At 39.1% G+C, this 24,395-nt stretch overlaps 3 protein-coding genes across 4 annotated transcripts; all 3 read left to right on the top strand.

The window, feature by feature from the left end:
• Positions 1-7,873: 7,873 nt before the first annotated feature.
• On the top strand, positions 7,874-10,437 carry LOC112172802 (cysteine proteinase RD21A). Its single transcript, XM_024310289.2, has 5 exons — positions 7,874-8,475; positions 8,949-9,184; positions 9,271-9,411; positions 9,560-10,018; positions 10,116-10,437. The coding sequence occupies exons 1-5, from the start codon at positions 7,974-7,976 to the stop codon at positions 10,206-10,208; spliced, it is 1,431 nt and encodes a 476-aa protein (XP_024166057.1). The 5' UTR covers positions 7,874-7,973; the 3' UTR covers positions 10,209-10,437.
• Positions 10,438-12,109: 1,672 nt separating this feature from the next.
• LOC112172026 (phosphatidylinositol 3,4,5-trisphosphate 3-phosphatase and protein-tyrosine-phosphatase PTEN2A) lies at positions 12,110-18,915 on the top strand. Its single transcript, XM_024309181.2, has 13 exons — positions 12,110-12,263; positions 12,876-13,319; positions 13,484-13,585; positions 13,667-13,723; positions 14,403-14,468; positions 15,823-15,999; positions 16,121-16,207; positions 16,308-16,372; positions 16,453-16,529; positions 16,775-16,821; positions 16,940-17,070; positions 17,155-17,224; positions 17,985-18,915. Exons 2-13 carry the CDS (start codon positions 12,894-12,896, stop codon positions 18,537-18,539), a joined length of 1,860 nt encoding a protein of 619 aa, XP_024164949.1. The 5' UTR covers positions 12,110-12,263; positions 12,876-12,893; the 3' UTR covers positions 18,540-18,915.
• A 2,112-nt stretch (positions 18,916-21,027) lies between these two features.
• Positions 21,028-23,836, top strand: LOC112174166 (leucine-rich repeat extensin-like protein 3). 2 transcript variants are annotated; one of them, XM_024311896.2, is made up of 7 exons: positions 21,028-21,186; positions 21,276-21,380; positions 21,492-21,678; positions 21,825-21,896; positions 22,765-22,828; positions 22,951-23,338; positions 23,431-23,836. In XM_024311896.2, the coding sequence occupies exons 1-7, from the start codon at positions 21,081-21,083 to the stop codon at positions 23,463-23,465; spliced, it is 957 nt and encodes a 318-aa protein (XP_024167664.1). In that variant the 5' UTR covers positions 21,028-21,080; the 3' UTR covers positions 23,466-23,836. The 2 variants fall into 2 exon arrangements, with proteins under 2 accessions (XP_024167664.1, XP_024167666.1); XM_024311898.2 differs by having other exon boundaries at positions 21,029-21,186; positions 21,552-21,678.
• The last annotated feature ends 559 nt before the right edge of the window (positions 23,837-24,395 follow it).

The following is a 24,395-nucleotide window of genomic DNA, read 5'->3' as shown; positions in this document are numbered from 1 at the left end:
TGATGAAAATGTTCTCCTAGCTAGTGCTAGGAATTTAGGGTCTAAAGATGTGCTTCAAGGAGAATGTTAATGTTAATGTTAATGTTAATGTTGTACCTACATGTGCCAGAACGAGCATAATTAGCTATAATGAGCCACGCTCATTGTACCGCCAGAGGTACCGACTCCCACCAAAGGGATGACCTGCGAAGGCACGGCCAGGCAGGCTACCGCTTAAGCCCTGTACCGCCCCCAGATCACCGCTGACGCGGCGCGTATTGTACCGCCAGAGGTACCGACTCCCACCAAAGGGATGACCTGCGAAGGCACGGCCAGGCAGGCTACCGCTTAAGCCCTGTACCGCCCCCAGATTACCGCTGACGCGCCGCCATGTGCCGCGTCAAGATAGCATCAGAAGCTCCAGAAGCTGGGAATCGAAGCACGTCAGTCCCACATCAGAAACAAGAAGAAGATCAACCTCTTCCTCAACTATAAAAGGTTCTCTCCTCTCTCCTCATTAATTAGGCAATTACTACTCATTTATTGTTATGCTGCGCGTATACAGTGACTGACTTAGGCATCGGAGATGTGAAAACCGCCCAACGCGGTCTCCCTCTGACGCCCTGTCTATCGTGTTGCAGTAAACAGGAATCACCTGATCCTAGGAGTAGCGGTCCGCCCACCGGACCCGCGTTAAGCAAGGAATCAGCTACCGCCGGACTTGAGCATTAACAAATGTTAATGTTCAAGATCTAGCAGTAGCCAAATCCCATTAACGCTGATTCAGATTTGGGTCGTTATTGAAGGATGCGTAGTGCTAGCGTCACCTGTCAAATGAAATACAAAGGTGTCAGAGGGGAAACCGTGGTTGGCGGTCTTCTCTACTCCGATGCCTAAGTTAGTCAATGTATTTATGTTGACAGAGTAACGTTAGACAAGTATTTAATGCATAATCAATGAGGAGAGAGAAGTTGACCTTTTATAGGTAAAGAGCATAATGATCTCTTTATAATTTCCGATGTGGGATTGATGGGCATCAGTTAACAGCTTCTGATATCTCAGCGAGGTGATCTTGATGTGGTGTGTCAGAGGTGATCTCGGCCTGAACCTGACCTAAGGTAATAGTCCGTGTAACAGTATTCTCAGAGGTTACACCCTTAATGGCGCTAGTGCCTCTGGCGGCGATGTGGGACTGACCCGTATAGCTAATTATGATTAGGCAAATGCTCATCTAAGTACAGCGTTAGCCTCACCAGCCCATGCAGTAGCCCTGCACTACTCCGGCCAAGGCCCAACCACCTGTGGCCACTGCCGACCACCGGTAACTTTTCCGGTCAAAACCGGCGACCCTATTTTAGGGTATTGTTTACTAAACGTTCCCGTTTTTGAAGTTTTTATTCTTTTTCTCGAGGACTTGCAACCTCCCTTCTTCTACCTCTTTTTTCTTCTTCATAGGGGAGACATAAACCGAACTGAGGAGTTCGTGCTCACCGCAAGCTTGGAGCTTGTTGAGTCATCCAAACTTAGAGTTTGTTGAGAAGATACGATCAACTACAAACACATCATTGTTTCGAACTAATCCAACCCCTCTTGGAATAGAATTTCTTGGGAGCGATTACGCTCAGAAATTTTATTTGTTTTCATGGTAGCCTTTTTCGCTTCGAAACTAACCCTCTTTTCTTATTGTTTTTCAGGATGAGTAACTTGAATAAGTTAAACTTTGCTCCACTGGAGACAACAGGTGCAGGATATCATAAATTGGTTCATGATGTGCGCTAGCATCTTAAGGTTGAAGGGATTATGAGTACGATCCTTGAGCCAAGTTAGAATGTGCTTACTCCTCAACAAGCTATCGCTTTGGAAGTGAATAGAGCTAATTTAGAGGCAAACCAAGCCAAGGCCATTATTCTCATGACACATCACATGAATGACGCGCTCCAAAACGAGTACCTTAGTGAAGAGGACCTTAAAAAGCTATGGGTAGAACTCGGAGAGCGATTTGGCAACGTTCGTGACTCCCTGCTTCCTGATTTAGAAGTGAGATGGCACAGCCTCCGCTTTTCTGATTTCAAGTCTGTACTTGACTACAACTCGGAAGCCTTTCGTATCAAGTCTTTAATGGAGTTTTGTGGAAAGAACATCACTGATACGATGTTGATCGAGAAGACTCTCTCTATCTTCCCCATCTCTGCATTGATGATTGCAAAGAATTATCGGATTGACGTCAATGTAGGACGTATCACAAGGTTTCATGAGCTGATTGGAGCCATGAATGTAGCTGAAAAGCACGACAACATCCTTATGCAGAATTATAACTCTAGACCTGTGGGAACTAAGTTTATTCCGGAGTCTAACTATAGTCGCACCCTTAAGGGATGACGCAAGGAGCGAAACCCTAAGACTAGGGATAATTCTAGATGTCTTGTTTCATATTATCACCCTAAAGAGGAAGGTAACAACAAAGATAGGCGTGCACGGAACCGTGGTGTCAACATATGAAGAGAGAGGGAGGCAGAGCCTTCGGCTATGGTGGTGGCGCCACCAAGGATAATAGTCGTCCCCAACGCACCCCTAAAGCGCCTCAATTGAGGAAACCTGACCATAAAGATGCTTGTCTTCAGTGTGGAGCATTTGGACATTGGGCCAAAGCTTGTAATTCATCCTAGAATGTTGCAAATGCTTACAAGATGTACTGTGAAGCAAGGGAAGCAAATTACATGGAGCAAGAAGATCAAGATGGCGATCTCGCTCTGAGGGTGGAAGACTTCAAAGGCCAAGATTAAGAGACTGGCGATTTTGTTTAAGTCTTTTATTTTTTCCAAGAGATGTAGGCAATTGCCATATTATTTTTGTAGTAAATGCCAATGGTTTAGTCTTTCTTCAAACTAGGCCCATCCAAAGTAAGTGTGATGTCTAGGAAGGTTTTGAGATTAGTGGTACTTAAGCGAGCTTTGCCCCACCAACATCTCTCTACTCACCTGGTCACATTTATTTTGGAGTTACCGAAAGAAGTTAGACAATTACCATTGTCTTGCATTAGCTAGTTCATTAGATTAGATTTTCTTTGGTTAAAGAGACAATGATGTAATTTCGTTGGCTTATTAATAAAAGTTGAGTTCTTTTCATTATGACTCCTTTTTAATTATGAGCGTTTTCTTTTAGGAATGGATTCTGGAGAACTGCAATGTCTTGTGGATAGTGCGACTACGCGCACCATTCTCCACCATAGGCAATTATTCTTGGAGATATTGCCTACATATTCCTCTGTGACTACTATGGCTGGGCCATCAGGATTGGTTCAAGGACGTGGAATGACCCAATTCCGCTCGCCAAAAGGCATCTTGATTAATTAATGTCGCAGAAGCTCTCTACGCTCCTAAGGCAAATCGAACCTTATTGAGCTTTAAAAATATCAGAGCCAACGGATTCCATGCTGAAACACATACAGAGAACGGAAAAGAGTTTCTTTGCATTACCTCTAATGATTGAGGATGGAAGCGCATCTTAAAGAAACTTATGTGTCAATCTAGTGGACTTTATGTCACTACAATTCGACCTATTGAATCCAATAATGTGATAAAAGAAAATCTTTTGTATTCAGACACATATTGGCTTTGGCATGACCGACTAGGACATCCTGGTCGTGATATGATGATCAGCATCTTAAAGACTTCACACGGACATCCATTCTTTTGAGCGAAATAGAGGAAGAATCAAAGAATGATTCCTGGACTGAGTGTGAGCACCTCCACCACCATCCACCGCAAGCCTAGGGCCGCTGCCGTCCCTCCTCCTGACGCCATGGTAGGTGTCTCCCATGGCCATGGCAACATGGATGCCAATTCCCATGGTCATGATGCCATGGATGATTCCATTTTCATGACACCATGATGGGTGATGTAGTCACCAATTTTGCTTCGAATAGCGCTTCAAATGCTCAGACCCAACCAAAATCCTCATTGGTTGCTTTTAAGGCCCCTATCTCATTTTGCAAAGCCTGTTCCTTAGGAAAATTAGGATTGAGACCATCCTACCCAAAGGATCCAAAAATACTCATTCTGTTCTTGTAGAGAATCCAAGGGGATATCTGTGGATTAATTCAACCACCTTGCAGACCTTTTAAATACTTTATGGTATTGTTTGATACATCGACACACTGGTCATATGTCACGCTGTTGTCTATTCAAAATGCTACTTATGCTAAACTCCTAGAACAGATTATCCGTCTACGGGCTCACTACCCAGACCACCCAATTAAGTCAATTCAACTTAATAATGCTGGGGAGTTTACATCAAAAACGTTTGATGACTATTGCATGTCACTGAGGATTGATGTAAAGCATCCAGTTGCCCATGTTCATACCCAAAATGGTCTCGTGGAAGCCGCTATCAAACTACTACAAATGATAGCACTGACATTGGTTATGCGCACCAATCTCCCTGTTTCCGCTTGGGGATATACAATATTGCATGCAGCGATGCTAATTCGTCTGCGACCCACTGCCACCTAACTTTATTGTGCGTTACAACTAGTGACTGGGTACGAGCCTGACATCTCATATTTAAGCATTTTTTGGTGTGCCATTTATGTGCCTATTACGCCGCCACAGCGTACTAAGATGGGTCTACATAGACGAATGGGCATATATGTTGGATATGAATCTCCAACTATCGTCCGCTACTTTGAACCCTTGACAGGCGATCTCTTTACTGCTAGATTTGAGGATTGTCACTTTGATGAGATAGTCTTCCTATCGTTAGGGGGGATAAGAACACAAATGTTCAACAGGAATAACAGAAATTGTCGTGGTCTGTCCCCACTATATCTCATCTCGATCCTCATATTGCACAGTCCAAACTTGAAGTGAGATGAATTATCGAGCTCCAGAAAGTAGCAGACACTCTGCCTGATGCGTTTTCTGATGTTGCCAAAGTGATGAGATCACATATACCTGCTGCAAACGTGCCTGCAAGGATTGATATCCCAAATACTGGACGTAACGCCGCTCCTGAGGTACCAGAAGATGGCGTCGCTACCCATATTGGCAGTGATTGGCGTCTATGGCCTCAGGTCCTATGAGAAAGAGCGGTAGACCTATTGGTTCGAAGGATACTCGCCCTATAAAGAGGGCAAATGAGGCACAAACAAATCCTTTGATCATCGATACTCAGAATTCATCCCATAAGAATGTTCTGGATTATGGTTATGTCCAAGAGACATCTTTGGAGGATGCCTCAATGTTAGAACCTATCCATGAGAATGTAGAGATCTATATGAATTACACTAGTGTACATGGGACGTGGGAAAGAAGCTCCATCATCATTGATGATGTATTCGCATATTCTGTAGCGCATGACATTATTGAGACCGATGACATCGAATCACGATCCGTTGATTAATGCCAACGTAGAGCTGATTGGCCAAAATTGAAAGAAGTGATTCAGGCAGAACTTGATTCTCTAGCGAAAAGAAAGGTATTTGGCCCAGTTGTGCCAATACCGCCCAACACCAAACCAGTTGGTCACAAATGGGTATTCGTTAGAAAGTGTAATAAGATAAACGAGATTGTAAGGTACAAAGCTCGCCTTATGGGAGGAGACCTGGAATCGACTATGAGGAGACCTATTCTCCTGTAATGGACGTCATTACGTTTCGCTACCTTGTCAGTTTGGTAGTTTTCGAAAAATTGAATATGCAGCTTATGGATGTGGTTATTGCGTATCTGTATGGAGATCTAGATACAGAGATATACATTAAGGTCTCGGATGGACTTCAGTTACCCAAGTCAAGTAGCTCTAAACTACAGAGTGCATTTGCAATAAGGTTGAAATGCTCACTATATGGATTGAAGCAATCCAGATGGATGTGGTATGACCGTCTAAGTAAATACTTAACTGGGAAGGGATATGTTAACAATGAACTATGCCCATGTGTTTTCATAAAGAAGATAAGTTTCGGATTTACAATAGTAGTGGTTTATGTTGATGACATAAACTTAATTGGCACCCTTAAAGAGTTAAGGGAAACCGCTGAACACTTGAAATTCGAGTTTGAGATGAAGGACCTTGGGAGAACACGGTTTTGCATCGGTTTGTAACTTGAGCACCGTGAGGATGGGATTCTTATTCATCAGTCAGCTTATACCCAAAAGATGCGTAGGCGTTTCAATACTGACAAAGTTAAGCCTTCAAGCACCCTAATGGTCGTCCGTAATCTTGATCCAAAGAAGGATCCATTCCATCTAAAAGACAACAACGAAGATGTGCTAGAGGTAGAAGTGTCATACTCAAGAGCAATAAGCGAATTATTGTACTTAGTTCAATGCACAAGAACGAATATCTCATTTTCCGTGAACTTCTTAGCGATATAGCTCTACGCCAACATGATGCCATTGAATTGGTGTTAAAGATATCTTTTGATACCTAAGTGGTACAATTGATATGAGCTTGTTCTATCCCTACAAAGAGACGATGGATTCGGACCCATCACATGGCAGGGACGCCACCAATAGTGGTCTGCGTTCCCTCTCCCCATCCCAAAACAACATTAGTGTTTTGGAAGGTTTTGCTGATGCTGCGTACCTCTCTGACCCACACAAAAGTCGTTCCCAAACTGGTTATGTGTTCACCATGGGTAAGACCGCAATACCTTAGAGGTCTACAAAACATACCCTAGTCGCTACTTCTTCAAACCATGTAGAGATTATTACTCTTCACGAAGCGGTTCGTGAATGTATATGGCTTAGATCCATAATTACGCATGTTCGAAGCAATTGTGGTTTGAAGTCTACCACAGATGAGTCTACGAGCATTTATGAGGATAATGCTGCTTGCATTAACAAATGAAACAAGGTTATATCAAAGGCGACAATACCAAGCATATATCGCCCAAGTTCTTCTACAATTGGTAACAACATAAGCTCATCAAGATCAAAGTGAACCAGGTTCGATATGAGGACAATGTGGAAAATTTGTTTACTAAATGTCTGCCTAAATCCACGTTCGATAAACATATCACAAGCATTGGCTTACGGAAGTTATCCGAACTCCCATGATCGTAGTCATCAGGGGGAGACACAGACATTAGGGGGAGATGTCAACATGTTTGGTCTCAAAACGTGAAAGATGTGTTGTGCTCTTTTTCCCCTTCAACCGAGGTTATTTTTGTCTCACTAGGTTTTTGTTACTCGGCAAGGTTTTTAATGAGGCAACGAGAGGAGCACCGCGTTTGGGCGACACAAGGGGGAGTGTTCAACTATATCCAGAATATGTGTCTAGCCAAAACTATAGGTTTTTTGTCGAAGTTGTAATAAGGTTAATCTTAGAGATATTCTCAGAGATATCTTCGTAGATATCCATTCATTGTACGATTATGTTTCTATGTACAATTCTAATTTTATGTTTGTAATCCTCTATGTAAAGAGACTCATATTATCAATGAAAGACACTACAATTTTTCTCCCAAATATTGATCCTCCCTTAAACAAAAACAAGATTTTGAGCAAATATGCATGTAATCCTTGCCTGCTAAAGTTGGTTATGTTTGTTTTCGTAGTTTTATGTTTTGATTCAGTTTTGTTAGTTGTATCGATTTTGTTAAAAGAAAAAACTAGAAAACATAAGGTTCAATGAATTTGGCTTTTCGTATTTTCTTATCTAAGAAAGAAAAAGATAATGTATGAGTGATTTTTATCAGATATATATGGAAAACTTAATGTGCAAAACAGAAACATATCAAATTTTTTCATTAAATTACATATATTATGGACTAATCCATCTTCCAGGGTCCAAATTAAAATTTGTTTTGGTGGTCAAAATTTAGAGAGGGACAGATACAGACTCCGTTTCCTATTTCAACGCAACGTCGTTATTCTAAGCCAATCCCAATTCGTTGTCTCATCCGATCACATCTTCCTCAAAACCCATATATATACCACACCAACCCAACTCAACCCTACCAATTCCCACGATCAAATTTCCAACCTTTTTCAAACATGGGTCTCTTTTCGCTTTCATCCCGATCTTCTGGGTCCGCCATGGCCGTCGCCGTTTTCTTCTTCCTCTTCCTCGGCCTAGCTTCTGCCGCCGACATGTCGATCATCGACTACGACAAGAAACACGGCATGGGTGTCGTACCAGAAAGGACCGAGGTCGAGGTGAAGGCCATGTACGAGTCGTGGCTGGTCAAACACCGCAAGGCGTACAATGCGCTGGGCGAGAAGGAGAGAAGGTTCCAGATTTTTAAGGATAATCTGAGGTTCATCGACGAGCATAACAAGGTGAACCGGAGTTATAAGGTGGGGTTGAACCGGTTCGCGGATATGACTAACCTGGAGTACCGGTCGAGGTTCTTGGGGATGAAGAAGGACCGGGCTGCCAGGCTTTCAGGTGGGAAGACGGGTCGGTATGCGTATCGGGTCGGGGACAAGTTGCCCGACTCCGTGGATTGGAGGGCCAAGGGCGCTGTTTCCGAGGTTAAGGATCAAGGCCAATGCGGTGAGTGAGTTTATACGATCATGTTTATGTTTCACAGTTTCGCTGCATGTTTTGTTTGTGTTTGGACGAATGTTGTTTTCCTGCAAAATTTGAAATATAATTGCTTGCCAAAAAAATATATATATATATATATGAAATCTTTTTACTTTTACTAGTAAATATGTGATTTTTGATTATATACTGTGATTAGATCTTTTTATGAAATTTTTTCCTGGTGTTTTTGTTTGAATTATGTAAAAAATAGCAAATTTTTTTTTACTTTTACGGGTCAATATTCAAGTGATTGTTGATTATGTAACATGTCCTTGGCTTTTATACTATTTACCTTCAGCGATTCTTGTAAGAAATTTGATAAATTTATCCATCTGTTAGCATTTCCTGTATGATATACAGAATTTGTGAACAGTCCTTGGATTTGTACAGCTGCTGCTGAATTATGCTTGTAACTAACATGGTTGTGTTCTGAATTGAAGGGAGTTGCTGGGCTTTCTCAACGGTTGGGGCAGTGGAAGGTGTAAACCAGATTGTGACCGGTGAGCTAATCTCATTGTCTGAGCAAGAACTTGTGGATTGTGATAAATCCTACAACCAGGGATGCAATGGAGGTCTTATGGACTATGCCTTCCAATTCATCATGAACAATGGTGGCATTGATTCTGAGGCTGATTACCCTTACCGGGGTACCGAGGGTTCATGTGATCCCAACAGGGTAAGTATTCAACTCCACTTCGTTGGCTTTCAGAGAAATGGTTCATAACTTCATCATGTTCTTAACATTTTCTTCGGTCTATGCAGAAAAATGCTCGTGTTGTTTCCATTGATGGATATGAAGATGTTCCACAAAATGATGAGATCTCTTTGAAGAAGGCTTTGGCACATCAACCTGTGAGTGTTGCCATTGAAGCTGGGGGCCGGGAATTCCAGCTCTACCAATCGGTAATTCCTCTATTTCACATGTTGTCTTCTTGAAACAGTTTTTCCTGTTACCATTGAATGTTATGATCGAGTACTTGTTTACCTACAACATAACATACAAGATATCTGACAAGTTCCAATTTCTATTTTGCGTCTGTTCTCTATCTAGGGTGTATTCACTGGACGCTGTGGAACCGATCTAGACCATGGTGTGCTTACTGTTGGGTATGGTACCGACAATGGCAAGGACTATTGGATCGTGAAGAACTCATGGGGTCCTAACTGGGGAGAAGCTGGTTACATCAGGTTGGAGCGCAATGTAGCAGCCAAGACTGGCAAATGTGGCATTGCCATTGAGCCGTCATACCCAACAAAGAAGGGTCTGAACCCTCCTAGACCTGGCCCATCCCCTCCATCTCCTCCTCCCCCGGTGAATCCATCAACTGTTTGCGACGATTACTACTCATGCCCTGCTGGAACCACATGCTGCTGCGCCTATGCTTATGGAAACTTCTGCTTTGGGTGGGGATGCTGCCCTATGGAGTCTGCAACCTGCTGCGATGACCACTACAGCTGCTGCCCTAGTGACTACCCCGTCTGTGACCTTGATGCTGGAACTTGCAGACTGGTAATAATCAGAGCTTCATGTTTCTTTCCATTCTCCTTTCTATGCTGTGACCTTTTTCGTGTTTTTATTAATGTGTTTTTTTTTTGTGCTGAAACAGAGCAAGAACAGTCCAGTGAGTGTGAAGTCCTTGAAGAGAACTTCAGCTATGCATAACAAGCGCTGGATGGGTGGCTGGAGTCTAAGAGCTTGAGAATCCAAATTTGTCAGATTTGGCGGTCTATCAAAAAGAAACTAAAGTGATAAGCCGAAGTGAGATTCCAAGGAAGAAAGCTTGTTTCTGTTTTCATTGTAGTCCCCAATTGCAAATTTGAAATTTGGATCCCTTATACTCCTGATTATTGTAGATAAATCAAAACAAATGGGTACTGGCCTATTATTGAATCTCACAGTAAAATGTATCTACTGTTATTTGCTTGTTGCGCATATGCTTCTTATGGCTTGCAAATTTTCCTTCTGAAGAATATATTCCCGCTGGAACTCCATCAAGTCTTTGAACCCCTCAACAAGAATTATCTCCTGATGGTCAAATTATTAGCAACTTACTAATGCTTTATCATACTAATTTCAAGTAACAATAATGATGAAGCTGTGATTCTTACCCTGCCTTCTAGAAAAGCTGCTGAAAGCATAGTGAACAGGGAATGCATCAACAAGGGCAAATGTATAGGCCAGTAGATGACAGTTAATTGACTAGCTAAATGACTAAGAATTGGACGTGAGAAGTGAAGAAAATGGCTCAATACGTGCTGAGGGAGAGAATTGTTTCTTGTAGTTGTAATGGTTTGGTGGTTAAAATTTTATCTTATCGGCCGGCTTCAATAGAAATTCGAGACTAAATGGAGGAGGAGGCACAGAAGAAAGTAGAGAGCTACAGAGAGAAATGGCATTTGTACGTTCTACAATCATACATGTAGTGCAATAATATAAGGAGAGTGATGGCACATATACCGATATACGTTACAATTACACATGTTAATGCCTATCTGAAATTCCCTCTCTGTCCTATGCTTGTCTGCATATTCCTTCATTCTGTTTTGAGCTTGATGTAGATTATTCTTCAGGGTAGTCAATAACTCATCTCTACTTCTCAATGCCAAATCCACTTGGTTCACGGCTGTCGAATTAGGCAAGTAAGCTTGAACCTTCGGTGGAGAATAACCATACAAAGCTTCAAAAGGTGTCATTCTAATTGCAGAATGAAAGGTGGTATTGTACCACCATTCAGCCCATGCCAGCAAGTTTACTATGTTACTCTAACTAGGAAATATAAAGGGGCGTGCCAGCTTCAACCTCATATGCGGTTGAGTGAGCCCACGAATTGACACGTGTAGGCTTGCAGCAGCAATAAAATTGTGGAGGAACTTAATTTTATCTTTGTAATAACCATTTATACTTAATCTATACTATTAGTAAGAGAAGAGAAGAGAGTTTGCTCTTCAAAACTGAAATTTTTTACCAATTTAACTTTTATATATTCAAAAATTATGAAATATAATTAATCAATAAAGATAATATGGTAAATTACAAAAACAAAAATTTAAAAAGTAGAAAATGTGGTAATTATAGGAGAAGTTTTTTCACTATTTTTAATTTTTCTCTACACACAGTGTGTGAGCCATGCTAGTTTTATATTTAATCTATCAACTATCTTTGCAACAAGAAGGGAAAAAAGAGCGTCATTTTCAAGTAAAAACTCTGTTTTGATAATTGACTAAATGTTACAGTAATTATTAAATTTTGTAACAAATTTTGCAAGATAGTCCAAGATATTAATCGTAAGTCAGTAACTAATATTACCTATTTACCTGACTAAATCGGTAATTAGATCTATCCATGAATTAAATATAGTGATAGAGTTGGAAAGAATCTCTGGATGTGGAACCCCATAGTCGAATTCAAATCCTGCCGACCTCGCATGAATTACGTCACGAAGTTCATGTAGAAGCCTGTTAGGCCAATTGGGCCTCATTATGTGATTTTTTTGTTTTGTTTTTTTTTTTTAGGTCTGAAAAAGTCCTAAACATCTAACCGTTTCGTTGCCGTGAGATGATATTTGTTCTTATCCTAATCAGACAGACGGCGTCAAATCGTCGCCGTTAACCGCGTTGACCACTTGGGCACAAAAGACCTCGGTAACCCGCCCGATTCCGAAGCTCCAATCTCTCTCTCTCTCTGAAAACCCTAGGACACTGAACTCTCTCGTATGGAATCTCACCGCTTCTAAATTCTCGCGCTCTTCGTCTCGGTAAGATTCGATCCATCTTTCTTTGGATTTTGTTGTTCACTATTTCATTTCATTTTTAGTTTTATGCGGTTGATTGGTTTCTCCGGCTGGATTTCTAGGTCTTTCACTTCTAGTTCCCAATCAAATTAGTCAGAAAGATTTGATCCTTGTTTCAATTCGCATAGTTATCAATTTGTGTATCTTTTCTTAAGGAATGTTGATTTGATTGGCAAAACATTGGGTGTGAATTGGTAATTAGATGAGTTGTGGATCTATTTCCATCGGCATGTGAAGGGAAATAGTGTCAGACTGTAACTGTACTCAGAATTTGTAGATTTAGCAAATTAGGTTTATTTGAGCAAATTTGATTAAGTTTTGATAATTGAGTTGTGGAGAGCATGAACTGTTGATAATGTAGCCATTAAGAGTTTAATATACTCGCCGGAGTTCCCTGAACAGCTCAGGAAATAGTATTAGATTTTTATAGGGCTATTACAGTAAGTATTCGACAGTGAGTTTTAGATTTAGCCAACATGTACAACAGAAAGATTAGAATTTCTGTGATAGGTTGATATTTATGCTTTTGTTTATTGTTATGACTGTACTTTAAGCTGTTATTTTGCTCGCCTTCAGAATCTCTGGCGTTTTAGGATGGATTCGGAATCTTCGGTTCCATCAACTTCACCTTCAGTTAAAGCTCCTGAGGAGCAACCTCCTGCTGCCTCAGACTCAGGATCAGATAATAGTTCTCGGGAGGCGCCATCCAAGCTAAGTGCATCTGGCCTAACATCATGGGCCAAAAATCTGAAAATTCCTCAGCCAATGGCAGCAGCACAAGACAGCTCTCCGACTGGTTCTGGACAGTCAGGTTTTGCACGCTTTACAAGTGGATTAGGATTGCGCTTGTCTCCGAAAGCACCGGCAGAAGATGATGATGCTAGTGGAAGCTCAAAAGCTGTGCAACCTGGTATATTTGATACAATTACGAAGGGGATAGTCGACTCTTCTAAGAGTGCAGTGAAAGCTGTTCAGGTTAAGGCCCGGCATGTTGTCTCTCAAAACAAACGCAGATACCAGGTGGGTCCCTTGTTTTAATAATTATCGCTGTTATGGTCCTCTTTGTAGTAAAACAGAGTGCAGTAAACTACTTTACTTTTGCCTCTCAAACAAACTATGGCCTGCGGGATGTATCAATGGTTTTTAATATATGTATGACCTCAGTGTTTCTGACATGTATATAGGAGGGAGGATTTGATTTGGATATGACATATATCACCGAGAACATTATTGCTATGGGATTCCCAGCTGGTGATATGAGCTCTGGGTTTTTTGGATATGTTGAGGTTAGCACACAATTAGTACTTTACATCTGACTTCACTTATTCTGCTCCACTACATTAAGTCTTCCTGAATATTTAATGCAGGGGTTCTACAGAAACCACATGGAAGAAGTGATTAAGTTTTTTGAAACTCATCATAAGGTATAATTTAGTTATGTTTGCGACCATATATTTTTATTTTCTTACCTCTTAATTATTATTCTTCATTTCAGTATTCATTCTCAAATATTGCTTTCTGACAATCCATTGATAACTTTTCTATTTGTACCTCTCTCTCTCTCTCTCTCTGTTGGAATCTGGTTTTATGGATTCTTAATCGCATAATGGAATTTGACTCCCTCCCTCCTCTCTCTCTCTCTCTCTCTCTCTCTGCTAGTTGTACGTTTTCTACTTGATCACTTGAACTCTTACTGAACTGCATATCCCAAACGTATAAGAAATAAAGACAACTTATTGTATGTGCAAGATACATTTGTTCCTCAATTGGATGCACCAAGTAGCAGTTCAAAGTACTTGAGCTTCATTTAACCTTCATATCCTGCACGAATGTTTTGCCTTCAGAATGTTGTTCTGATGGTCTTGTTGCATTTTAGTCCACACAATTTATCCAACAATTTCCCGACCATAATGTTTTCTCTGGAAATTTTATGTACAAGATTTTTTTGGATGTGCAAGATAGATTTGTTGCTCATATTGGATATTTGCCAAATATTAGCAGAGCAAGTGATTTACAGCTTCATTTTCTTCTGATCATGCTTCATTGGAAGATCTTTTCTACAATGAAAAAATAAAATAATAGCTTATCTTGCGATATGTGCAGGGCAAGTACAAAGTATACAACCTGTGTTCAGAAAGGCTATATGATGCATCATTATTTGAAGGAAAGGTTGGTAACCATTTTTTCTCTATACAACTAAAATGAGTGATCTGGACTATAGAACTCTTGAGGAGGGTAATCATTTTGTTTTTAATAATTAAAATTAGTGATCTGGACCATAGCAGGCTGGAATTCATTGTCCGGCTTATCTGTTTGTGCTTGAGAAGTCATTGCATTTATATTGAACTCTTTCAAGGAGTGCTGATTGGTTTGGTGATCTCAATCAGTATCTTTTCAAGTTATTGTGCGATTGAAATTACTAATGATGTAGTGGAGAGGTTAAAGAAAAATGCTACTTCTGCCTAGAGTCATGAGATTTTACCGCATCTGATGCAGGACAAGTAGCAAAAGAACTGTAGAACTAGGGTTTGTTTGAGCACTCTTGGATTTGGTTGCTGTGTTCTTGTTTTTTAAGAAGAAAAAGGATTTAGAATAAGAAAGTTCAGAAGAAAAGGATAGAACTACCGGCATCACACCAGTAAGTTTCTAGGATAAGGCTACTAGCATCACACCAGTAGGGTTTCTAGGCATCACACCTAAGGTTAGGTTGCATCACACAAACCTGGAGAGAAGCAAAAGCTTTCAATTTTTTATTAACTCAAGTCTGAAAATAAAACATACAAAGGCCTCTATATATAGGGAGGCTCAGACAATTCTAGAATAACTAGGAATATCCCTATGCTTAAAAGAATCCTAAAGAAATAATCCTAATAATTATAATAATCCTAATAATAAAAGCCTAGATTTATTTGAACTACTTTCCAAATCTTGACTAAAAATATTCTGTTTGTATTCTTCATCAGCATCTGATAAAGATTAGATTATGGAGAGCTTAGTACAGCTAATAGTGTATGTTTTGCTGTTAAGACATCAAATCTTCAAGTATTGAAATATTGAGAAGGAAGGCTAGTGAATTCCCCATAATAAAGTGTGAATATCAAGTTATTATAATGATTATTCTCTGCAAAGTCAAATCTTATTCTCAGGAATAGAAAGAACAAAGCTGTTAGTTGAGTTCAACATTCATGAAAACAACACAAGACAATTTCCTTATGGTTATAATCTACTCCACAATCGTTTTATATTCTAACAGAATGCTAATATAGATGTGTCACTAAGACTTAAATCTATAACTTCCAGAGTACCTCCTTTCTTTGGAATAAACATAGTAGGTGGCATTGTCACTCATCTTGAAGGTTAGACTTTTTATATAGAAAAGTTGGAGTTGCTCTTCACATTACTCCACCATTTTTCAAGTAGAAGACATAGTAAACGAAGTGCATGTCCTGTGGTATAGTTATTAAAACAAAGGTTTTATGCTAGATTCCTAGCTCCTATGTTTGATATATCATTTTGTTTTCAGGTGGCTAGTTTCCCATTTGATGACCATAATTGCCCACCAATTCATCTTATATCATTATTTTGTCGAAGTGCTTATTCATGGCTGAAAGAGGACATTGAGAATGTAGTAGTTGTGCACTGTAAGGCTGGAATGGCAAGGACAGGATTGATGATATCCAGTCTTCTCCTCTACTTAAAGGTAAATTTATTCGTGGTAGAAAGATTTGAAACTGAATCTTGTTGATAAATTAGTTAATTTCCTGGTTTGGTTGTGTACTATGCTTAGTTCTTGCTCTAAACTTGTTTGTTGCTATCTACAGTTCTTTCCTACTGCAGAGGAGTCTATTGACTACTACAACCAGAAGAGATGTTTTGATGGAAAGGGGCTTGTTCTGCCAAGTCAGATTGTTAGTATTTTGTTATGTTTTTTTAAAGGCTCTTGATATCTTACTACGTGCAGTTCTTATAGGTTTCTGTAAGGCTAATTCTTTTCTGTTGTTTTTCTAGAGGTACGTCAAATATTTCGAACGTATCTTAACATACTTCAACGGTGAAAACCCTCCTGGTCGCAGGTATATTTTAGGCTGTGGATTCAATTGGTAGTATTTTTATATTTTGCAATGACACTGACATATGTTTGCACCATTTTCAGGTGCATGCTTAGGGGTTTTCGGCTTCACAGGTGCCCATACTGGGTCAGGCCCACCATTACTGTCTCTGATCATAATGGTGTGTTGCAGCATCCTTGCTGTGTCTGTTTCTCAACTTTCCTTGCCACTGTGCTGTTTAATGAGAGTCCTTTTTTTCTTTTTCTTTTTTATGTTGTAGCTGCAATGCAAATTTTATGTTGTCCTTTCTTTTCTCATTCCAAGTACTATTAGATGTTATTGTGTTTAGTTATTTGTAGTTTTAATATTCATGCTTGTTAACTTATTATGATGCTGATGGTTGGTTCTGATTTAATGTTTTCTCAGGCGTTCTATTCTCCACAAAAGATCATCCAAGAACCAAGGGTCTTTCGGTATGTGATGTTCGATAACAATTTTAGAAACATTCTGCATTTATTCTGTCAGTAATTTTATTAGCTCTCTGCTATCCTTTCACTAATTTGGGATTTTACATGTCAATCATGTTGACAGCCTGAAGATTTTTGGTTTAGTGCTCCAAAGAAGGGGGTGATGGTCTTTGCTCTGCCAGGGGAGCTTGGTTTGACTGAGTTAGTTGGTGACTTCAAAATCCACTTTCATGATCGTCAAGGAGATTTTTACTGGTTGGTAATCATCTACTTTGTTTATGCTTTGTATGAGGTGGAACTGATTTCATCTTGTTTTAATGTCTATTATTATTATTTCAGCTGGTTGAACACAACGATGACAGAAAATAGAAAAACTTTAACCACCAATGATTTGGATGGATTTGACAAGGTACATATCTTTTGTTTATTGCAGACTCTAGTTTTGAGATATATGATCCTCACTTGCAAAACGTGAACTATGGAAACTCATTTTTAAAATATACTCTACAGCAGTCAGGAGTTTTAATATATTTGCTTTGCAGTATGTCCAAGAACCTGTCTAAAAAAACAGATGGTGTGTTTTTGTGGTGGGGGGGTTAGGATTTGACATAGATCAGAAGTTTTGAAGTGGAAGGGAAAAAAAAAAAGACCCTTAAGATTGAGCTATGTATCAAATATTAAAATAAACAAGACTTGTTGATTGAAACAAAATTAAGCTATTTTACATTCCTTCATCGGCACTGGACTTTTAGTGGTTTTTAACTTCTTGTACCAGAGGGTTGTGAAAGCGGCTTTGTGTTGTAATTTATTTATTTTTTCTTTGAAAAAAAAAATATAAAGAAAAATTGCACCAGTGCTCTTTAGTATTTGTGGTGAGCTGGTTGTTTGAGAGAAATAGCTGTGGTTTTGATGTACTGGAGCATCCTATGATGGAGTGGAGTGCTCTGTAATTGAGATAGTGTTTTGAATTGATTCATAGGACTCCGCTTGCTTCTTTCTTTTTATTTTTGCGAGACTCATTGCTTTGCTTTGATAAAGTTTCTGCTTTACATTCTCTTTTCTATTTGTTTAATATTGAGGTAGACATGCACCCACTTCTTTTGTGTATATAATAATACTAATCAAGCAAAGAAAAATGGTAATCTCATCTGTGATGGACCATTCTGCAGAGGAAATTGCCTTCCCCTGGATTTCAGGTTGAGGTGGTGTTAGTTGATTATAATGGCAATGTTCCTGCAACACCTACACCTAACACTGAAACTACTACGAAGAAACCGGATGAAAGCTCAGGTACCAAACCTCCATCAGATGATGCTGCTGCAGTTGCAGTTGCAGCTGATCCACCAGCCCATAATGCGAACCCAGGAGGCCAAGATAAGGATGATGTGTTTTCAGACAGTGAGGCGGAGGAGACTGGCTCTTCAAAAAGTCAGCGAGCAGAAGCAACTTCTCAAGCTGGTGGAACTGTTGCCAGTACCACCTCCAGTTCCGCATCTACTACAAAATCAGATCAAGTTGCAAGTTTAACGCAAGCAACTAAACAAGTTTCTATTGGAAGCACGGACTCTAAACAGGTCCCTGCTGCTAGTGAGCCTAAAAGTGCTGCAGCTGTTGGAAATGTCCCGGGCCTTGGGACTCAAAATTCAGAAAGTGAATTTAAGGCAATGGCCGCTGATACCTCTGTCTTCACATTCGGAGATGAAGAAGACTACGAAAGTGAGTGAGAGGATTGAAACCACTGCCTCAGAGTTGGACAATCTGTACATAACATGGTTTGGAAGCTTTAAGTCCCCCAGTTGCTGAAAGTTGGTCACATTCAAATTTCAGTCCATTGGATCCATTTGTAATTGAAGTAGGGTTCTGGTTGGATTGATAGCAAGAAGGTTCCCGAACCTGCGAATAATTAAAATCAAACTGTGCTGGGTATTGTTGCAATTCGTTTCATTTGTTGTAAAAAGAGAATAAAAAGGAAACCTGTACTATGTCCATTTCTTTCTTTCTGGGCTTTTACATCCCTGTTAGAAGTGTATGCGAACATCTTCAAGCTGTAAACAGTTTTTATTTGAGTTTATACTGGATCATAAGTTTATCTCTGGATTATGAACTTGGGTTCTGGGTTAATATCTTGGATTATTTCTCTACTTCATTCTCTGGTTAGAATTCGGATATAGAAATCTCGGTCTACATTAATGGCACGTTTACTTATTTGGAATGGAAAATAATCATGAATCGGAGACAAGTGGGATGGGAGAAGAAATAAATCGGTATTGATTCCGAAGGATTGATTGCTAAACTCATCTCCCCCCTTCGTAATCAAATTCCTGAGTATTCAGGAATTGATTCCTGATAAGGAGGTGTGATTTACATCCATTCTGATTCCTTCATGTGTTAGTAAACGCATGAATTTTTTTATCCGGAATCAGTCCGATTCTTTTATGTGTTAGTAAACGCAGAAATCTATTTACCTCATAATCATTTCCTCCCATTCTAAGTAAGTAAACGTGTTATTAATCCGAATTCGATTAGTTAATGGTCTTCAACGTAACACCGAGTCTCCAATCTCAGATCGCGTTTTAGGTGGCTTCTGGTTGACCATGTTCAAGTTGCATCCTTGTCATGAAACAACCGCACAATTGCTTCTTCATTGCCTATTAAAAATTGGCTCAACTAGTCTTTTTTTTTTTTTTTCTGGTTTACTTCTGAAACGCATTGAAGACTTCCAAATATAGCAGCATCTTGTTAATGTATCGTTGTTCTCGACTAATGTGCCACGATCAAAGATGGAATATGATTCGACTCTTACACGGTCAAGCTGGGAAAGTTTCTTGCGCATTGTCTGCGTTATGTCATTTAGATATGCAAACTCTCAATCTCAAGTTGACGTAGAAAAGTCATGGCTTAACGAATGGGCTGATCGAGTCTGATTCCCTTTTATGTATTTTTGATTCATGATTGAATTTGATTTGTTCGTCATCTTTCCCCTGGAATACTAGTGAAGGGTACATGTAATGTCCTATGGATATGTCATACTTTGGTCTCTATATTTTTATCCTTAAGTGAAAATAGTTTTACCCTATTGGAGTTCTATATTTTAACTTTTTAAGAGATAGCATCTTGGGTTGTGTGCATGATGATATTACCTGTGATCTTTGACATGTCTCAGGTTCTTACTTTATTCATGTTTATCGTCAAGCCAATTCTATGGCTCACAAATTAGCTAAGTGTGCTCGTTGTTCTTTTGTAAATGTTAGTTGGGGTTATTTCCTCCGTATTTTATTTTGGATGTAATTGAGAAGGAGTTTTCTTCTAATTAATGAAGAGTTGTCAGTTTGATCCAAAAAAAAATCATTTTCCGTCCATTAGTTAGACAGAACCTAGATTTACAATATTGGAACATGAGTCCATTTTGATTTGTTTCCTTTTTTGAGTTAAATAATATCGAGTGATTGTAAATTCATCTTATACAATTTCTAAAATTGATTTCAGTTTTCAAAATATCAAATCTCCAAAAATGACGTAGGGTTTGAACTATAGAACTCAAATTCTATTAAATTTGGTTTTCCAAATCAAATTTAAAACTATTTACACAAACATAGCATTGAGCTTGTTTAAAGTTGTGATTTGTGAAACTTTAAACAAGCTCAATGCTTTTGAATTAAACAGAAGAAAGAACTTCATGTTAGATCAGACAATAGTGATTATGCAAAGTTCTATATGAATTTCGGGATTCCAAAAAAATTCTAAATTAATATTATAAATGGCTTAGACCAATATCAACTATCAGAATTGGTATGCGCATTGACTTAATTATAAGAAGAAGAAAAAATACAACTTTTTTTTTTTTGAAAAGAAAAAATAATACAACTATTTAGTCAATGAGTTGGTGAATCAAAAATGATTTTTGCACCCAAAAAAGAAAAATCGAAAATGTATTTTGAGTCTGTACAAACTAAAATGGAAATTCGGTGTACCGAAAAAATAGCTGCAAGAGCACACAGACTAAGCAAGCGTTTCAACGACGGCACAATGACTTTTATACCCCTTAAGGAAATGGACCTCACGCGCTTTCCTAGTCTTCCTCAAAAACCCCAAACTGGGATTTCATCGCAATTACCTCTGTTCCTTCTTAGAATCTTAGTAATCCAAATTTTACTTTCAACGAAGTAAAAAATCTTTACGTTTCAGAAAGTATAGTACAATACGCGGAATCGAATACTATAAAAAAAGGTCTCGACCTTTTTTTTGTAACAGAGATCACGTTTCACATGTCATATTATCAATTTCCAACCCAGTCTTCTTCGTCTTCGTCTCCTTACTCCTCTTTTCCCATGTCGACTTCTGGTATTCAAGGCCAGCTTCTTGAGGTCACTGGTGCGTTTTCTCTACCGGCTCGTCTTTCATCTTTTCTGGGTTTGGTTTATTTTTCTCTAATTTTGAGTTTTCTGATTTGGGTTTTCAAGTTGTTGGGTGCAATAAGTTGAAAGATACAGAATGGATTTCGCGGCAAGATCCCTACGTTTGTGTTGAATATGCTAACTCCAAGCACAGAACAAGAACGCATACTGGTATTTATTTAATTTATTTTTTTTTGGGTATTTTTATTGTTTGATGGAGATTTTTGATAAAGTTTTGGTTTTTATATCTGGGTTTTTTTTTTTGGGGGTTTAATTTTAAAGGTTCAAATCCGAATTTGGACTCGAACTGGACTGAAAGCCATGTTGATTTTAATGGTGTAGACGGAGGTAGAAACCCTACATTCCAAGAGAAGTTCGTGATTCCTCTAATTGAAGGGCTTAGGGAGATGAATGTTGCTGTCTGGAACAGCAACAGTGTCACATATGACGACTTTATTGGCGAGGGAAAGTAAGTCAATGTTCTACCTTTCTTGCTTTGAATATCTCAATTGTGGAACAAGTTTTAGATACCCTTTTTCCTTTATTGTGAGTCTTGGTTAATCTTTTCTCTTTTCTAATTGGTTTTTTTTTTTTTGGGTGTATTAATGTGTTTAGAGTACACCTTCAGAAGGTTCTGTCTCAGGGTTACGATGATGGTACTTGGCCACTTCAGACTAAAACGGGCAGGTAAATACATGATCTTGCGAAATTCTTAGTAGTTTCAACTCTTATCTTGTGAGAGGTTTATGCAGGACATTCGGATAATTAAGTTGTTTGAGTTTGCAACTCTTTGTAATCTACACGAACTTCGAAAACAAATGTCGTAAATGTGCATGTTTGGTAACTCTCTTTGTCCATGAATTGCCCTTTTTTTTTCCCCTCTATATTGTTCTTGTCAAATGTGTAGGCTTTTACGTTTCTGTTGCTTTAACATCGCATTGTGTCAAACCTTTTATCTTGTGCATGATGTGATGGATTGCATTAGATGTAGTAGTTTTTCAAGCTACTGTTACTTCCCAAAGTGGGATTGGAATAGTCTTGTTTATCAGTTGTTTAGGAACAGAGTCAACATGTGGGATGCATCATCTAAACACCTTCCAAATTTACACTACAACACTGCTAGCTTTGTTTGGCCATGCCATGTCAATTACTTACAACAAAGGTATTAGGAAGAAAAGAAAACAAAGGGGTGGTTAAAGGAGATGGAGTGAATCTTGTCTGTAGTACAGGTCAGCATTTAAGGGACATGAGGTAGGCTCGGATCTAGGATTAGAAGTGTAATATATTTCGTTTGTTAAATACAGTCCTGGTATCCATTTTGATTATAGCCAACAGAAAGACTGGTGGGAGTGATTTTATGATATAAGCTCTTCTCTTACCTGTCATCATGCCCTACCTTCCTAACAAAAGTAAGGAATTGGTTAATTCATTTATTGGTCATTCAAATTACTTGCTTCTCTTTTTACTGAAGTTGTAAGTATTAGTATCAGTAATGGGAGCATCTTTTATATAGAAAAATTGCTTGCTTCTGACCTCGAATTTGTTTACATTGTAGATATGCTGGAGAAGTGCGGCTTATAATGCATTACTCGAAGCCTGATATAAGTGCAAAGCCTAATGTAAGTTGCATGTCTTTTTTTTTTTTTTTCCTTTTCTTTTCACAGTATAAGTGGGTGGATGTCCTTGTATATATTCTTATTAATTACATATCAACTGAATAACTGTGCTTTGGTTACTGCAGAAACTGGCAGCAGGCTATGCCCCATCTGCACCACCTTATGGAGCACCACCTGCACCGCAAGCTCATATGTACTCAACTCCCCCTCCAGCATCTGCGTATGCACCACCACCTCAAATGTATGCACCACCTCCACCAGCAGCTTACCCAGCTCCAGCTCCATCTCCCTATCCTTCGTATTCACCTACTCCTTCATATCCACCCAATCCAGCACCAGCTGCGTATCCACCTAATCCCGCACCAGGAGGATATCCACCATCCCCGTACGGTGCCCCTCCACCAGCTGCATATCCTCCTGCACCATACCCACCATCTTCAACTTATCCTCCTCCTCCATCATCTACATATCCACCACCTCCACAAGCCTCATCGTTTTACCCTCCACCTCAAGGTAACTTCATTTGTTTGTGGTTCATAATTTTTGCTGCTAGCTGAAATATGACTAATTGGATACTGAAGATCTGTTTTCTGCTTTTCAATTAGGTCCGTATGGAGTATATCCACCACCACCATACTGAGATAGAGCTCCCAGATACCCAAGTGAAGAAGCAACTGTGAAGATGTAGTGATAGCTAGCTAATCATGTATAGCTTCTCATAGAGAGGTCGTTGTTTAGGCCATTGAATTTTATGTTTCATTGCAAATATGCGCACTTTCTTTTAATGGATGAAAGAAAGGTTTGAAATGGATGAATCTGTTTTAGTTCCCCTTTGCCTTTTTTCTTCTAATGTGATGTGAGGTTTATAGTATTGAGGTTGCTGGGATTAGCACCAGAGCATTCTAGTCAAGGCTTCTAGGATGCGCGTCATATTTGTTTTCTGCTAGAGTTTGAACAAGATTGTACCTGAAATTTTGTATATCAATATTTTTAAAAGGTTGAATTATCAAAGCTGTGGATTGGTATGTCTTCGGATTAACGGAATTCAACCACCAAATCTATATCCTATTAGTTATGTCAGATTTGGATGAGATTTTATTATGGCGGAGTAAATGATCTCGACCCCAGAACAAAAAAAAAAAAAAGATGTTCTTAACCACCAGACTAAATGTGAAGTATACTTTCTTGAATGGTATGTGTCGGGCAACACTCTCCTTGAAATGTTACCTGCTAGCTAGCGCTTGTAAGACCATTCATTTGGATAGATTTTACTGCTTTTTCAATTAATGAAGTAATTGAATGATGATCTGAAGTTCTGAACAGCAACATTGAATTGATCTGTTTACCATCTGGTGTTAACATAGCTTGGCCATGGGGTACTGATATATGATCGATCATCATTCTACCACACTCAAATTTTCGGTCTTTCAAAAGAAAATCGATAACAGTCCTGTAAAGTTTTCCATTATGAAGGTCATGATTAATATCTGGAAAACATGGGTCGCAAGGATTCCTACAACCTGTCAAGTACTTGCTGGTTTCATCAGTATGTTTTTTCTCATGAAATCAA

This window comes from Rosa chinensis, chromosome 6 (assembly GCF_002994745.2).
Source record: "Rosa chinensis cultivar Old Blush chromosome 6, RchiOBHm-V2, whole genome shotgun sequence".
Classification (NCBI taxonomy): Eukaryota; Viridiplantae; Streptophyta; class Magnoliopsida; order Rosales; family Rosaceae; genus Rosa; species Rosa chinensis.
Note: the sequence above shows the minus strand (reverse complement) of the source record. Positions and strands in the feature narration are given on the sequence as shown.

Coding starts and splice junctions, on each gene's coding strand:
- LOC112172802 (XM_024310289.2), top strand. CDS start 7,974: ATGGGTCTCTTTTCGCTTTCATCCCGATCTTCTGGGTCCGCCATGGCC. Junction 8,476..8,948: donor TAAGGATCAAGGCCAATGCG/GTGAGTGAGTTT, acceptor TCTGAATTGAAG/GGAGTTGCTGGGCTTTCTCA. Junction 9,185..9,270: donor GTTCATGTGATCCCAACAGG/GTAAGTATTCAA, acceptor CGGTCTATGCAG/AAAAATGCTCGTGTTGTTTC.
- LOC112172026 (XM_024309181.2), top strand. CDS start 12,894: ATGGATTCGGAATCTTCGGTTCCATCAACTTCACCTTCAGTTAAAGCT. Junction 16,530..16,774: donor TACTGTCTCTGATCATAATG/GTGTGTTGCAGC, acceptor ATGTTTTCTCAG/GCGTTCTATTCTCCACAAAA. Junction 17,225..17,984: donor ATTTGGATGGATTTGACAAG/GTACATATCTTT, acceptor ACCATTCTGCAG/AGGAAATTGCCTTCCCCTGG.
- LOC112174166 (XM_024311896.2), top strand. CDS start 21,081: ATGTCATATTATCAATTTCCAACCCAGTCTTCTTCGTCTTCGTCTCCT. Junction 21,381..21,491: donor CAGAACAAGAACGCATACTG/GTATTTATTTAA, acceptor TTAATTTTAAAG/GTTCAAATCCGAATTTGGAC. Junction 23,339..23,430: donor GTTTTACCCTCCACCTCAAG/GTAACTTCATTT, acceptor CTTTTCAATTAG/GTCCGTATGGAGTATATCCA.